The sequence below is a fragment of the Galeopterus variegatus genome, unplaced genomic scaffold (genome assembly GCF_000696425.1).
Source record: "Galeopterus variegatus unplaced genomic scaffold, G_variegatus-3.0.2 Scaffold3366, whole genome shotgun sequence".
NCBI lineage: Eukaryota > Metazoa > Chordata > Mammalia > Dermoptera > Cynocephalidae > Galeopterus > Galeopterus variegatus.
Window position 1 is genome coordinate 20,252 of NW_007729477.1, and position 17,412 is coordinate 37,663.

The 17,412-nt window shown below is 40.6% G+C and overlaps 2 protein-coding genes across 2 annotated transcripts in view; one reads left to right on the forward strand and one right to left on the reverse strand.

Annotated features, from left to right (window-relative positions):
* Positions 1 to 940: 940 nt before the first annotated feature.
* On the forward strand, positions 941 to 3,502 carry FAM210B (family with sequence similarity 210, member B; the record flags this gene model as incomplete). The annotated part of the gene is made up of 2 exons (XM_008584763.1): positions 941 to 1,116; positions 1,312 to 3,502. Coding segments are annotated over 2 exons (393 nt in total), but the record flags the coding sequence as incomplete, so codon positions are not given.
* A 725-nt stretch (positions 3,503 to 4,227) lies between these two features.
* AURKA (aurora kinase A) overlaps positions 4,228 to 17,412 on the reverse strand; it is a 20,805-nt gene continuing 7,620 nt past the window's right edge. Inside the window, exons 4-9 of the mRNA XM_008584755.1 lie at positions 16,322 to 16,376; positions 14,601 to 14,792; positions 14,242 to 14,380; positions 9,163 to 9,311; positions 5,311 to 5,485; positions 4,228 to 5,168 (exon numbers count right to left, since the gene is read on the reverse strand). Coding sequence (XP_008582977.1) covers positions 4,983 to 5,168; positions 5,311 to 5,485; positions 9,163 to 9,311; positions 14,242 to 14,380; positions 14,601 to 14,792; positions 16,322 to 16,376 — 896 coding nt within the window. The 3' untranslated portion in view covers positions 4,228 to 4,982. The remainder of the gene's footprint in view (positions 5,169 to 5,310; positions 5,486 to 9,162; positions 9,312 to 14,241; positions 14,381 to 14,600; positions 14,793 to 16,321; positions 16,377 to 17,412) is intronic.

The following is a 17,412-nucleotide window of genomic DNA, read 5'->3' on the forward strand; positions in this document are numbered from 1 at the left end:
GTAGGAAAACCAATAGTATCTACCTCAGAAGGTTGCTGTGGGGATGAAAGGAGATACATGCGGTGGAGAGAAAGCATCAAAGGACTGCCTGGCTAAGAGAAAGTGCTCAATAAAGTATCATTGTTGTCCCCGAGTATGTGAGCCCCAGTGTTTTAGTTACTATTACTGCTGTAACAGAGGACCACAACCTGGTGGCTTAAAACAACACATTTATTATCTTACAGTTCTGGAGGTCAAAAGTCTGCAATGAGGGCTGGCCAGTTAGCTGGGTTGGTTAGCGTGCAGCCTTGTAACACCAAGGTCAAAGGTTCGGTTCCCCGTACTGGCCGCCCCCTCCAGTCCCCCTTCCCAAAAAGTCCACGATGGATCTTACTGGGCTAAAAAGTCAAAGAAGTCTCCAGGGCTGGTTCCCTCTGGAGGCTGTAGGGGAGAATCCATTCCCTGCCTCTTCCAGTTTCTAGTCGCCACCAGCATTCCTTGGCTCGTGGCCCTTGCCTCCATAGCCAGTAGCACAGCATCCTGAAATCTCTGTCCCAGCTTCTGCCATCACATCTCCCCCTCTGACATTGACTCTCCTACCTCCCTCTTTATACTTATAAGGACCCTTGTGGTTACATTGGCCCCACTCAGATAATCCAGGATAATCTCCCCATCTCAAGATCCTTAATCACACCTGCAAAGTCTATTTGCCATGTAAGGTAACATACAGGTTCTGGGGATTAGGACCCTGACATCTTTGGGGCCAACATCTGCTAACCACACCTAGTGCCTAGCCTTCCATTGTGCTTAGTGGGCGTTGGCTACAGCTCACTGAGTAAGGAGGGTAAGGATCTCTCATGGGGTGGGAAAGAGTGTTAACATTGCGTGAGTATAAAAGCCTGTGGTGACCACTGACACCTGCTCCTGCCCTAGTGTCTCTCCTTCTTTGGTTTGTACACAGGATACCAGCAAAATCACTGAGACAACAGGCAGCGCTGTCGGCAACACAGAGGAGAAAAAGCCAAGCAAGTCACAGCAGCTGAAAAAGGTTTTTCAGGAATACGGTGCTGTTGGCGTGTCATTGCACATTGGAATCTCATTAATCTCCTTGGGCATATTTTACATGGTTGTTTCAAGGTAAGATTTTCAACAGTAATAAATATTTGTTTCTTACTATCATGTAAGATTGTATGTGAGTAAGAACTTTTCTCTAAGACTTTTTATTCATCTAGCATTCATCACATTTTTAAAATGCTGTATTCTTATAGCCAAATTGATTTCTTCATTTAATCCCTTGCTGTAATAATAGTTTTCTTTGCCTCTTTCCCCCAGTGGTGTGGACATGTCTGCAGTCCTGCTTAAACTTGGACTTAAAGAGTCGCTGGTACAGTCAAAAATGGCAGCAGGTACAAGTACCTTTGTGGTGGCCTACGCAATTCACAAGCTGTTTGCGCCCGTGAGAATCAGCATTACCTTAGTCTCTGTGCCCTTCATTGTCAGATATTTTCGGAAAGTGGGATTTTTTAAACCTCCAGCTGCAAAACCTTGATGAACTCTTCAATTGTAGGCACTGAAAACCTATTTTTTTCAGCTACACAATTCAGATTGGTTTTAGGGTTGTAGGTTTTTTGGGGGTGGAGGGAAAGGGGCTAATTGCTATGTTCTCAAGCATGAATGTTACCATTTCCAGCAAAAGTCAGGCTTTTGAATAATTATAATTTTTTTGCTTTATACATTGTTAATGCTTTTCATCATAGGGCTTGTATACATAATATGAAACGTCAGCAAGACATCACAAATGAAGTATCTCAAAACAGAACAGCCTACAAAATGTTGCTTTTCCAAGATTATTGGTGAAGGTCTGACTGCAAAAGCCCCAAGGGATTAATCTTTGCTCAAGTTCTTAAAAAGCAATGATTAACTTAGCTGGTTTTTAAAATTCCCCTTCTTCTGATATTTGTCAGCTGCCTTTGGTTTAATATGCAATATTCCACAAAACAGCTGCCAGAGCTATAATTAATGAAGCAAAATTTAACAATATATAATCATTATCTAAATTAGCACCCACACTTTTGACATTATACTTGTTTTGGGGAAAGAAAAACAAGTATTTATCGTGTGTTTCATTGATCCCAAAACACCTTCAAATCTGGACATGCTGGGGCCTATAGAATGTGGTTTTTCTGAAATTTCATTAAAATGGGTCAGAGTCATTTGTCTCTGTTTAGGTAAAATATGGAAACCTTGCCCAGTGGTCATGGCATCACTTGGCTCCTGATGCCCATATTCACAGAGGAATTTGGATACTGCACGTATGAAAAGCTAAGACAATCTTAGCATTTCTTAAACAGTCTTTAACTCTATTCCAAACTTCAGACATTCCAGAACTGTCACAATGTTTACATTGTCACTACTTATATTTTTTAAATTGAGTTAAAATTATGTATGTTAAAGATTTTGTATCATTTCCTAGAAAAAAAATTAGTAGCACTTATTACAAATGTAAGGGGAGGGGAGATGGGCAGGTATAATTAAAGTCTACAGAGTCAGTTTTACCCAATGAAGGGTATATGTATTAGGGAGATTAGTTAATAGAAATTCATGTGCATAGACCCAAACTGAGACTTCCTCCTTGAAATAGTCAGGAGCAGGCAAGTGGAGAAGGAATTCCATCCTGTGGGATTCAGCATCATTTAGGACTTTCCTCTGGTTCGTGCTCTCATACACAGCACTTGTTCCATACTAACCTCTCTGCCCTTCTGCAGGGTTGAGGGAGTTGCATTTATCTCTCTGGTTCCCACTTCCTTTTAAAATTACATTTGTAACAATCAGAAAACTAAGAACTATTTGACTGACACTACTGGCTTTACTGAAATCTGGCTTTTGAGTTATCTACTTAGCCATTACCCATGTCCATCGGTTATCTCAGTTAACAATTAAAAGAATCTTTGTGGAACAAGGTCTCCACTGGCAAGATCTTTAAAGTGGAACCATATTTTTCTTAAGCAGTTAGCCCATTGCCAAAATTAGAACTGCCTTTCTGAGATCTCATTCGAAGGACATCTCCACAGCCAGGTGAGATGCCTGATACCAGTACTAGGTAATTCCTCGTGCGTAACCAGACAGAGCATTTCCATTTCTCATGTTTAAAGTGATCTGTTGGCTTTGGGCTCCTAACTGCCTTCTATACCAGTCTCCCATTCAGATCCCTAGCAATGCCTATGCAAAAGAAAAAAAAAAAAAAAAAACTTTCCTACTGGCCTAAATCTCAAATTTACGTGTGTTAGGAGTAATGGGAATGGACTGAAAGGGCAAGCAATAAAATACCAAATGGCCATTTTGCCATCCTCCTAGCCCCAGCCCCACTTGTGTGGCCGGTGGCCAAAACAAAAACGAGAGAGGATGAGGAGGTCAAAGGATCAGGGAATTAAGACATTATGTGAATTCACCAGCAAGATGTACAGATTGCTTATATTTACATTTTTATGGAACTAGGAATAAAGATGACCTATTTTAAAATGTAGCTATTGTTTTTTTTTTAATCTGACAAAGGGAACAGCTTAAATTCTATGAAGCAAACATTTTGTAAAGTTTATGAACTTTTTATTCCTCATCTGATAAGCCATCTTTGCTGCCAGTTACGAAGCAGCACTGTGACTAGTGTATTAACCTGCTACAATGAGCGTTCTCTTTGCTTATGTGGGATTCTGTCTGGGGAACATCCCAAGTTTAGCTGTATCACTGGTGATGTTAGTCACATCACATTAACTATAGCTTGGGTGGATGGTACATGAAATGTTACTTTGGGAATGTAAAAGTTGGCTCAGCTAAGACTGTGGGAACCAAAAGCTCCTTTGTCCTGGGGTGCTGACTGACCACTGAGGTTTTACTCAGCCATGTTTTAAAATTTCTCTGCTCTGTCCCTTAGAGAAGCTTCTTTATGTTGGCCACTTTCTTATATTTTTTCGACATATCTGCTATCTCGTCTCTTGCACTGAGAGTTGGCCATGGAAGCATACTTCTCTACTAGTTCTAAGTTCAACACTTCCACCTTTCCTTTATCATTGTCAAGTTCACTGTATCTTGGGTCAGTAAACAGATAATGTTGGCAGCTATAAACAGATATGTAACTTTACACATTAAGAGCACACTCGATACAACAGGCCAGAAGAGGGCCAGACTTGCTGCACTCATGGCACCTCATCTCCAAGCCAACAGACAGGTGATGGAAAGAATTACACATGTACCTCAGGTAGATGTATTTATTTATTTGCAAATTTAAAGTATACACATGCCATAACTCCAATATAATAAAGATAAGCCCTTAACATTTAGACACTGCTATGAGACACATGGGCTCTTCTGGGTCCCAAGCAAGTCCCGAGATGGAGATAGAGCACATGTTCCTACTTTATAAAGTCTCATTAGGAGATAAGGAGGACTAGAAACCCACAGGCTGATTAATAGGGGTGCTGGACATCACAGAGCATTCCTAAGAGGATGCCACAGAAGAGAAAAATTATGGGTCTATACAAAAGCCTTTATTTTAACATTTAAAATAATCACATATTCATTCCAACAGCTTTACCAGACTTGGCCACCCAATAAGTTACACACACACTCAGGTACTTGGAAGGTTATTGCACAGCTCTTTAACTGATCAAGTCAGGGCAAAGTGGTCACTTTCTCCACAACCAGACTCCAAATTTGTCTTCTGCAAGGACACCTTACCAGGCACGTGCTGTGGGGGTGGCTACAGTCACCCTTGCCTCCAGTTTATGAGCCAGTGAAAGCAGCACAATTCTCATAGCTGTTTTGAGCTCAGTGTCATGTCTGTTGAAGTGGAGCTTTCTGAAGAGGGAGGCCGAGGCACTGCCTGCTGAGTAAAACAGCATTTCCTCTAGATTGAAGGCAGACAGTCAACAGTGAAATAGATTTCAGTAGAATGTTCCTGACAGATTATACAGCAGCCCTGGCTCAAGATTTCTCCCCCTGCATGATTCCTAAGATTCTATGCTACTGGATTCTTTGCTTTTTTGGCAATTTGATGCTTTTGATGAATTTGCTGTGATCCAGGGGTGTTCAAGTACTTCTCTTAGAGTTAGCCTCTGGCTCGAATTATGCTTCAACAGTCTTGAAACGAGGTCCCTTGCTCCCTCGGTTACAAAGTCAGGGAATGTAAATTCAACCTGGAGTACAAGAAATGACAAAATATGTCAGAGCACAGGTTCGGCAGACCAAATAGTATAAATATTCAAACCTTAGCCTAAAGTTCAGGCTGATAACGAGAATTTACACAAAAGCACTAGATCCTTTTCAGTTATGTCTTACCCGTGATATTCTTTTGTAGGTCTCTTGGTATGTGTTTGCCTCAAAAGGAGGCTTCCCAACTAAAAATTCATAGCACAGAACTCCAAGGCTCCACAGATCCACCTTTTCATCATGCATGTGGCCTTCAATCATCTCGGGGGGCAGGTAGTCCAGGGTGCCACAGAGAGTGGTTCTCCTAAACAGAGGGAGGCTCAGGTTGATGTGCTTCTGGTATTATCATGACAGCTGCTAAAACTGATTAGCGATTACACTGACATTTATTGTCTCCCCTTGGCCAGATCCTGATATGTGAAGTAGGTACTATAAAAAATCCCCACTTTTAGGGGCCGGCCCGGTGGCGCACTGGATAGTGCGCCGCTTGGGAAGCGCGGCGGCGCTCCCGCCCGAGGGTTCGGATCCCACATACGGACCGGTTCCCGCTCACTGGCTGAGCGAGGCACGGGAGCAACACCGAGGGTTGCAATCCCGTTGCCGGTCCCCGGTCCGGTACGGGGGCAACACTGAGGGTTGGGATCCGTTGCTGGGCACGGAAAAAGACAAAAAAAAAAAAAAAAAATCCCCACTTTTAGGGGCCGGCCCGGTGGCGCACTGGATAGTGCGCCGCTTGGGATGCGCGGCGGCGCTCCCGCCCGAGGGTTCGGATCCCACATACGGACCGGTTCCCGCTCACTGGCTGAGCGAGGCACGGGAGCAACACCGAGGGTTGCAATCCCGTTGCCGGTCCCCGGTCCGGTACGGGGGCAACACTGAGGGTTGGGATCCGTTGCTGGGCACGGAAAAAGACAAAAAAAAAAAAAAAAAATCCCCACTTTTAGATAGGAAGCATATTGAGGGACATGTGTAAGATCACACTGCTAGCAACTGAGCTTCACCCGCAAAACTCTGCCCAACTCCAGAACTTCCTTGAATGATCTAGAATGTAAGAAACTGAATGTAATACTATAATACAATTTGGAGTTCTCTCTATATTTTTTATGTATTATAGATATGCTAAGGAGTTTAAGAGCCAGGTGACATTAGCGAGAAGAAACTAGAAATTGTCCCACTGTTGAGGTATTAGCTTTGGGGTTATACACATGCTGCCTTCTGACAGATCACTGTACAAAAGAGATACTGAAATAGAGGGTGGCCTATGAAATATTCTTGCCAAAAATATTTAACCTAAATCTCTTCAGGCCCTTAGACCTACATTTCAGTTTTCAGTAAATAAAGAGGATAAAAGTCCAAGTTAAATGACACCACAATCAGAAAAAATCCATTTTTTTTTTTTTTTTGTCTTTTTCCGTGTCCAGCAACGGATCGCAACCCTCAGTGTTGCCCCCGTACCGGACTAGGACCGGCAACGGGATCGCAACCCTCGGTGTTGCTCCCGCGCCTCGCTCAGCCAGTGAGCGGGAACCGGTCTGTATGTGTGATCCGACCCCGCGGCTGGAGCGCCGCCGCACTTCCCAAGCGGCGCACTATAGCAATGCGCCACCGGACCGACCCAGAAAAAATCCATTTTTTTTTTTTTTTGTCTTTTGCCATGTCCAGCAACGGATCGCAACCCTCAGTGTTGCCCCCGTACCGGACTAGGACCGGCAACGGGATCGCAACCCTCGGTGTTGCTCCCGCGCCTCGCTCAGCCAGTGAGCGGGAACCGGTCTGTATGTGGGATCCGAACCCTCGGCTGGAGCGCCGCCGCACTTCCCAAGCGGCGCACTATAGCAATGCGCCACCGGACCGACCCAGAAAAAATCCATTTGAAATGTGGGGGGACTGATCTAGATTAAAACCAGGGAGACAACTCGTACAATATAGACCTTGGTTGGGTTCTGATTTCAAAAATAAGCTATAAAATTTTGTGGATCACTGGGGAAAGTTAACATGAACTAAATATTAACGGTGCTGTTAATTTTCTTAGGAATGATAATAGTTGTGATTATATAGGAAAACATCCTTATCTTTAGGAGATGCATACTGTAGTGCTTAAGGATGAGGCATCACGATGTTTGCAACTTATTATCAAATGTTCACCAAAAAGTAGGTGCAGTCAATATGGCAAAAATGGGAAAAACTGTTGAATGTTGGCATTGTATAGACCGGTATGCTATGTACTACCAACTCAGCATTTCTATCCATTTAGGTTTTTATAGAAAAGGTTAGAAAAAAAGCTGTTGCAGCAGACGGCAAGTGAGGAGCAGACTGCACAGGATGGCTGTTGCTTTGCTTCTGCTGCTCAGTGTCAGCGCTTGCCATGCCTGGTGCCCAGTGAGCACACAAACATTCGCTCAAATCAGTCAGGACCTGGGATTAAGGAGCTAACTCTCCAGACATCTAACCCTCACCTCCATTGAGATGAGAACACAGACTAGATCAGGGGTTCTCAAATGATGGAGATAATAGCCGGGAAACTATTATGGTTATTCACACTTGGGATGCAGGAGGAGTGGCCAACAACAGTTACATAAATGGTCTTTTCAGACAGCAATAAGCTATCTTTTCTATCATGATGACGCCATTGGACAGGTTAAGGCCTGTGATTCCATGAGCCTACGATTTTTTGTCTTCCCAGGTGACAGTTCCCAGTAATGACAACCAGTTTTTGGAAAAAAAGAGACTGCAAGAGCAGATTCAAGGCGTTGCTAGAAACAATTAGAGTGCTATAACAAAAACAAAGGGTCTTCTTCCCACGTCTACTTTAGGCTATGTAGTAGTCCCCCCTCATCTTTAGGGGACATATTCCAAGACTCCCAGTAGATGCCTGAAACCTCAGGTAGTACCAAACCCCACATATACTGTGTTTTTTCCTATACATATATATCTATGATAAAGTTTAACTTATAAATTGGGCACAATGATAGATGAATAATTAATAGAATAACTATACTGTAATAAGTTATACGAATGTGGTCTCTTAAGTACTGGAATGTTTTCAGACTGCACATGACAACAGGTAACTGGAACAGTGGAAAACAAAACCATGGACAAGGGGAGAAAGCTATACAATTCATGTGGTCTCTTAAGTACTGGAATGTTTTCAGACTGCACATGACAACAGGTAACTGGAACAGCGGAAAACAAAACCATGGACAAGGGGAGAAAGCTATACAATTTTTTTTTTTAACTGGCTTTATTTTAAAGTCACCTGGCTATAATTTTTTTTACATCCTCCTCCAAAGCTGACAAATCCTAATCAGTAGATGTATGCTTTAAAATGCCCCACCTCACATGAAGTTTCAAGCTTATTTAAACCAGTAGAGAATATTTTAGCTCTTGTTTAGAAAGTTCACCTAAGATTTAAATTGTTTCGTTAGATTGATATCTCTGCTTCAATTTTAAGCTGAGAAAGGAAAAACTATTCCTACTGTTGACAAAAGCAGACCAAAGAGAATCCCTAACCACCACCCTCAAAGCTCCATCCAAACCAATTCAGTTTTCAGACTTCCCCAAAGTACTGTGCTGTCACCTCTAGATCTCTGTATGTGCTGTCCTTTGAAATCTCTCCCCATCTCCTTGTCCAGGAAGCAGCTGGAATCTCCACAACACCATTAAATTATGGGTTCCCATTCTACACTTCACCTCTGCCATATACTTGTCACATCTGTTGACTTATTCGCCCCCTTCATTGCCTCTTAGGATATTAAGCATCTTCAACCCTAGGCCTAGAATGCTATAAGTAGCCCAGAATGGTTGCACAATAGACTTTTCCTGAAGACAGTTTATCAGGCCTAAATTACTCCAAAGTATTTCTGGGTCAGTCACCTGCCCAACTTAGTGCAAAATCTACACTTAAGTATTTTATATTTAACTCATGATTAGCCCCCAAGGATTTTGCTAAACCAAACAACTTCCACCTCTAGAGACACATACCTGGAGGATGGAGCATGTACCGACCACCCAAAATCTGCAATCTTAAGCTCTCCAGCTGATCCGAGAAGGAGGTTCTCTGGCTTAATATCTCTATGAATAACTCTCTTCGAATGACAGTAAGACAGGGCATTTGCCAATTCTGTGATATACTATTAAAAAAAAGTATTGAAAGCCTGTTTTAGCTTTTATATAATACAAGTTAATGTTAGACATCTCTCCTGAAAGGAAGCCCAGAGATTTTAAATATATTTTACTGGTTTTAAAGCAAACATTGTAGAAATGATGCATGAGTCTACAAAAATCAATTGAACTCATTTATACAGGTTAGCATGAAATATGTTATTCAGCACCTAGTTATCTCTTTGCTAATATAGTGATGTGGTATTGAGAGACACTGATGATGAGCATAACTACATCCCCACATGGCAATTTGTGGCCCATCAGCCATGAACTTAGACAATGCTGAGGAACTGCTACAAATTAGGGATTCAAATGTGTAAACAATGTCTTTTTTTTTTTTTTTTAAAGAAAAAATGTTTTAAAAAAACTTTCAAGTACGATTCCCATTTTTTTAAAAATAAGATCATTCTGTAACTAAAGAATTTGTTTGAAGCTAAAACTTTACTTCAATATCAGGGGGAAATTATACTGAACAGCAAACAAATTAAAAAGCAGTTGCACTGACATTAAATGGCATGTTAAATTTGGGGGTATACTAGTTCATTAGTCAGCATAAAAGTAGAAAAGAAAAAAAGTCAATCCTTTTGTTAGTAACTTAAGGAAACCTAAGTAACTCTTTTTTTAAGACAGAATTTTCTATCCCCATCTCAACTTAAGATTTATCAAGCAAGTTCAGAATTCGTTTTAACATTTTGATAAGAAATATTAGTATACTGAAAGAATATATTTAGCTCCACCTAAAATTGTTTTTTGTTTTTTTTAAAGATGACCGGTAAGGGGATCTTAACCCTTGACTTGGTGGTGTTAGCACCACGCTCTCCCAAGTGAGCAAACCAGCCATCCCTATATAGAGATCCAAACCCTTGACTTGGTGTTATGAGCACTATACTCTCCCAAGTGAGCCATGGGCCGGCCTTTCTACCTAAAGTTTAAGAGTTTATTTCCCAAAGTAATTCCTAGACAGGTCTGAGCATTATTTTACACCAAAAAGGTATACTAAACAAATGAGCAGAAACGAAATGTCACTGTCAGGAAGGACATTTTTCATTCTTTTAGCCCAAAGCCAGAGATCAAAATTTAGACCACAATAAACTAAAGGTAAATATAAGGAAAGCTGCCCCTCAACTACACCAACTTCGAGTTACTGATGCTTTAACTGCACACATTAAAATTCCAGAGGGCCAAGGATTTTCCCTGCTCTACTCAAATCAGCTCCAGAAGAGAAACTATTAGTTCCATCAAAGCTCTGGCACCAACTTCCTCCACACCTCACATGTTGTGAGGTTGTGGATATGTAAAGGTCCCTAACACTTCTCTACAATTAGCTTTATCTGAACTTACCTGAAAAGAAAAACAGGCGTGTGTATTCATTCTAACTACTAAGGCATAAAGAAAGAACCAATCTTTCATTTTCTTTCAAACAGCTAACTGCTTACAGCAAAATAAATTCCACCTGGATTGAAATCTTAGATGTAAAGGAAGAAAATGGAGTAGTAGTATATCTACACTTTATAATCTTGGCATGGGATAAAACCTTTTTAAGAAGGATATCAATGTCAGAAACTGAAGAAAAAGATTAACTGGCCCAAAACAAAACTACATCCCACCATAAGAGCAAGACTACAAGAAAAAAGAGGTAAAATAGTACTACCTTAGGCAGAGTCACTATCACTAATGAGCATAGATTTCTTTATTGATCTGTAAGAGAAAGTTGGCTCAATAGATGAATTCATAAGGAATACTGTCAAACTGATTTGTTTAGCTAATATTTAAATTAAGTAGGGATAGATATACTTATCAGAAGGGCAAACATTTAAGCTTAAAATACTATGTCACTTTTGCAAAGACAAGCCCAGAGGGTCGTTCACCAGTGTGAGTTCAGATACTGAACATATTTAAGTTAATGCCAGAAAGAAAGAAAACTAATGTATACACTGTCCAGAGACCTCCAAAACACAGAACAAAACAAAGTAACCACTACTCAACAGGCCCATGATCTGCCGATTCAAGGAGAAACAGCCTAAATTAAACTCTTCAGGGCCGGGCCTGTTGCGCACTCGGGAGAGTGCGGAGCTGGGAGCGCAGCGACACTCCTGCCGCGGGTTCGGATCCTATATGGGGATGGCCGGTGCGCTCACTGGCTGAGCGCGGTGCAGGCGACACCAAGCCAAGGGTTGCGATCCCCTTACCGGTCACAAAAAAAGGACCCCACCCCCCCCAAAAAAAAAAAACTCTTCAGCTTCTTAAAACAAGTAGTTTTATTCAAGAAAAAAAGTAGCACAAAAAGCACAATCATGAAAGAAAATGAGATGTGGGACTTTATTAAGATTAAAAACTGCCTTTGAAAGACACAGGTAAGAGAATGAAAAGACAAGCCACAGAATGGGAGAAAACATTTGCAAAACACATGTGACAATGGACCTGTAATCAAAATACACAAAGAACTCTTAAACAAGAAAACAAAAACCCAATTAAAAAACAGGCAAAAGATCTCAGACACCTCAAAGATATACAGATGGCAAATAACCATACGACATTAGGAAACTGCAAATTAACAATGAGATGCCACTGTATACCTATTAGAATGACAAAAATCCAAAACAGATCAACTGTTGGCAAAGATGAGGAACAATGTGACCTCTCATTGATTGATGGGAATGCAAAAAATGGTACCTCCACTTTGGAGGACAATTTGACAGTTTCTTACAAAGCTAAACAAAGTCTTATACCATACAAGCCAGCCATAGAACTTCCAGGTATTTGCCCAACTGATCTGAAAACATGTCTCCACAAAAACCTGCATCCAAATGTTTATAGCATCTTTATTTGTAATCATCAAAACCTAGAAGCAACCAAAATGCCCTTCAGTAGATGAATGGATACACTGAGGTACATCAATATAATGTATTATTCAGTGATGAAAAAGAAATGAGCTGCCAAGCTCCCAAAAGATACAGATGTATCTTAAATGCACATTGCTAAATGAAAAGCCAGTCTAGAAACACTACATGCTCTCATGATTCCAGTTATGATATTCTGCAAGAGGCAAATGAACAGAGACAGTAAACAGATCAGTGGTTGCCAGAGATTAGGGAAAGGGAGTTGAGTAGGTGAGACAGGATTTTTTTTTTGAGCAGTGAAACTATTCTGTCTGGTACTGTAATGGTGGATACATGACATTATGCATTTGTCAAAATCCATAAAACTTTACAGCACAAAAAGTGAGTCTTAGTGTATGCAAATTTAAAAGAAAAACATTTAGGAGATCAGGGGATCCCAGGATAGAATGCAGATTGTAACAAAAGAATCTAACTGTGCTACAAATGCAGGAAACAACCTCACCAAGGGTGTGGGGGAGTGTTGACCTAATTAATTCTGGAAGTGAGTGGAGTCTGTAAAACAAAGACAAGAGGAACTGCACGTAAGCAATCTGGTTTATAAAGTTGTTTCCCACAGTGGCAAGCGGTTAACAATCTCAGTGCCATTATACATGTACACTGGAATTGAGTAATTAAGTGAATGGATGGTGAGGTGTGAAATCCAGATTTCACACTGTTGGAATGGCAGTCTACAGAGCAAGGGGTGAGGTTGGAATGATCCATGTAGCAACGGATTCAAGTTGAAAACATCAGTACAAGCTCATGTTTTACTTAACATAGATATAAATGGATAAATATTTACAGATACAGGTATATACACATATATTCCCTTGCTCTGTCAGCTGAGAGATCCTAGAAGTAATTACACCCCAGTAGCAATGTGCACACCAAGCGCCCAGATCTTAGTTTCTAACAACTTTCTCCAATAAAAGGAACCAGGGCTCCTTGGAGAAATGGCTGATTTTAGGACCAGAGCAGGAAATACGCAAGACAAGGCTTAAACGTCTTGTGCCAGAAAGTAAAGGAGTGTTTTAAAAAAAAAACAAAAATAAAAACCAACAACAAAAAATACACCCTACAATAATGGTTTACATAGAAACTGTGTAAAAGAGCTCCTCCCAGTGGCTAAAGCTGGAACAATTTGAGCAACAATATAAAGTAGTATTGGATTATAACTCAAAGCATAAAATTATCCATGAGTCCACATTTTCAAATAAATGATTCAATAAATAGAGGAGAATAGACAAATCTGGTACAGAATTTCAAATAATTTATGTAGCTACTTCCTCCACTCCCCACTCCTTAAGTGTGGGCTCTGCATAGTAACTCTCTTTGAAAGAATACAGTACAGAAAGGGGGGAGAATAGTAACTTAGCAGTAACAGTATAACTAGTTACAGTACTAACAGTAGTAACTGTAAAGTGGAGAAACCGGACAGACACTATCTCAATCAAGTGATCAAGTTTAACGCCTACGGTGATAAATTATGTTAAGAGAATGCATCTTTGCCATGTGAGGAGAATGCACTTTACCTCTTATCTTCTCAAAAACCCATAATCCTAATCATGAGAAAAACCCGAAGAAATCTGAATGAAGCGTGGACTTCAGTTAACAGTTATATATCAATATTGGTTCATTAGTTGTGACAAAGGTACTGTACTAACACAAGACGTTAACAATAGGGGAAATCAGGTGAGGGGTATATGAGAACTCTGTACTATCTTCACAATTTCTATGTAACTAAAACTATTCTAAAATAAAATTTGTTAAAAGAGGGCAACTATATACATCTCCACAGAAAAATATCTATAGAAACACAACATTCTACCTGGTACCTGATTTTATCCGTATCCGTATACATGGTACAACTAAGCTATTTCAATGTTTCCATTTCCAATATGTGATCCTATTAAGCTATTTTTCCATTAAGAGAAAACCGACTGTGCTATAAAGAAAGGTACACTGCTGAGGAGGACAGGCATGAAGGAAACAGAATTAGTCTGGATAAATGAAAACTTACAGTAGCAGTTCTCTGCTCATCAAACTTGGAAAGTTTCTGAAGTTCTCTGTAGACTGTTCCAAGCGGTGCATATTCTAGAATTAAGTAAACTCTGGTGGCATCATGGAAATAGCCATACAGTCTGAGAATATTAGGATGCCTGCCACAAAAGATAAACACCTGGCTTCAGAGTGGGTAGAAGACCAGAGCACTAAAAAACAAACCCCTCATGTTAAATCCAGTGGTATTTCACATGAACCCCCACCCCCAGAACCCCACTTGTGGTACTATGAAGTAGGCCCTCTAAGAAGTTCACACTCTTAACTCAGGAACTTCAAGTTCCACACACCATTCCTGTGAACGTCAATCTGAAAACTCACCGAAGGTGGGACTGTATTTCTACTTCTCTTCTGAGCTGATGCTCCACCCCTGCTTTCTCCAGCTGAGCTTTAAATAACACTTTAAGAGCCAGTATAAACTTGCTTTGTTTTTCTCTTGCCAAATAAACATTACCAAACTTTCCTTTACCCAGAGGTCGACCAATTTCAAAATCTTCCAAGGCCCACTGCCTTCTAGGAAAGAATTTGAACATTTTAAAACGTGAAGAAAACAAATCGTTTCTGGTAATTTATTGATGAAATAGGTAGTAGGCACATTCTATAAGTAATTCTGTATTCAAAATTGTATGCAATACACACTCTCAACAAGAACCAAGCCAATAACCATTAGTGATGCCACAAACATCAAACCCTGACTTCCCCAGCTGCCATTAGTAATACCAGTTGGTGACAAAGAACAATCTTGGATTTATTACAGCTAAAGCATTCAATGGGCAATGTCCCAAAAGTGTACCCTACTCAGGAGTACAGACCTATTAACAACACTTAAGACCATAAAAAAAAAAAAAAAGATAACTGGAGAGGGGAGAATGCTGCAGGACCACCTGTGGGCTTCTTTCAAACTACATCCTCCTCCTTCCATCAGAGATGTTATTAGTCTCCGGGGTGGAAAACCACTCTGGTGGTGAACACGGAGCCTCTATTATTAATGGAAGCAGCATAGACACCCCAGGCCAGTGGGAGCACAAGAACCATTGGATTCTTAGGGTCTTAGAAAGCCTGCAATAGGCACCTAAAAGCAGAAAGTGTGTGGGTTCATCCCTGGCCCCTCCTCGTACATTCTAGAGTCCAGACAGTTCAGAGATTGAGAGCAGGCTTTTATAAAACTGACAGCAGAGGGAGGGAGGGGGGAAGAAGACAGCATAACCACAAAAATTCCTTGAACTATTTAAGTCAAGTGAACAGATATGATGTGGGAGGGGAGAGGGTGGAGAGAAACGGGTAAAGGGGCATGAAAATCAACTACAATGTATATTGAGAAGTAAAATAAAGAAAAAAAGAAAACTGACAGCAGGTAAGGTATAGCCAACCTTTATAATAAAGAACAAATAATATATTAATATTGTCAAATTACTATGCAGTCATACATGTGTATATACTTCTGCAACATGACTTGTTTTAAAAACTTGTACTTTTGTACAGGAATTTTAAGAGGCATGGAAGCATATGTAAACCATGTGTATGGTTACTTATGATGGTAGCAGGGAACTTTTACACATCTCTGTAACAGATTCATATATGCTTTTCTAAATTTGAAAAGCAATAAAAAAAAAATTTTTTTCTTAGTCCTTAGTAAATATCCATCATTAAAAAAGAGAGAAGGGGGCCGGCCCGGTGGCGCACTGGAGAGTGCGCTGCTTGGGAGCGCGGCGGCGCTCCTGCCGAGGGTTCGGATCCCATGTGGAGACCGGTTCCCGCTCACTGGCTGAGCGCGGTGCAGGCGCAACACCAAGGGTTGTGATCCTGTTGCCGGTCCCCGGTACAGGCGCGACACCGAGGGTTGCGATCCCGTTACCGGTCAGTAAAAAAGACAAAAAGGAAAAAAAAAAAGAGAGAAGGAATTTTGTTTAAAGATTGGAAATCTGGAAACATTTAATTGAAAATAAAGGCTTATTTTTTTTTAAGAGTTCCCATAACTAAATTTGCAATGAAATAGTATTCTAATAGAATAAGTACAGAGCTTTGTAAATAAGAAAGCTTACTTTTTTGATTCTTCATTTTTCTGTTTTGATGCTAGTTCCTTTTCAGGATTATCTCCTATATGGAATAAGTTAAAAACCTGTTTTTAGAATAACTATATAGAATAAGTTAAAAAGCTGTGAATAGAGATGAATGGCCACCAAAATATTAACAGTATGTCAAGAACTATAAATATAAGTTTTAGTTTTCTTTATAGAAAAAAAAAAAAGACTACTACACCCTAACCTACCTCTCAACATGTGAACTTTTTACAGAATTTCTAGAGTAAAGGTGAGCAGACATGTTTATAGCTAGGCCCTCCTCCAATAGTTTAAAGACAGACTATGCAGATACTCCCTGAAGCCTCAGTTGCCAAAAGAACTTCTAGGGAAGAATGACCAATTCTCTCATCCATGACAAACTGCCACCTCGTCATTCTCTTCCCCCCACCCCCGCCCCAAGTTGGGCCAGCCCATTGTCCATTCACTACATACAAATTATCAACAACATGTAACAAAACATAAGCCAGCCACCTTCCATTCACTGTATTAGCCACCAAGGGGAAATATAAAAATAGAAACCACCAATTCAGCAAGATGTACAATAAACCAGTTATGTAACAGGCTAGAGTAACTATTTCATTAGCCATGAGAACACTTGGGCCATTTCTACCTGTCTATCTCTGACACTTCAAACTCTAATAGTATGCTCTGCTCAGATATTTGAATGCAGGTTCAAACAGATTTTTCCCCTCATGGTCCACTATCTCAGTTAATATCGTCAATATAACCACCGTCCCTAACTCCTCTTTATTCATCATTCAGGTCCAATTTATGGCCTAGTTCTATTGAGTCCACACCTCTCCATCCTGGCTATGTCTTTGGGTGTTAACTGCTTCTGAGTCTTAGCTTTCTCCTCTGTAAAACTGAGTTAATAACTCTGGCTACTGTCATAAAGACCTTATGAGAACTGAATGAGACAATATGAAGAAGGAAGCACTCCTGCATCTGAGGAGCCTGCTATGAGTAAGCACACAACAGCTGGTAAGTAATAACTATGAGCACCCACACTGCTCCACCCAGTTCAGGTCACTTCCATCTCTGACCTCAACCCC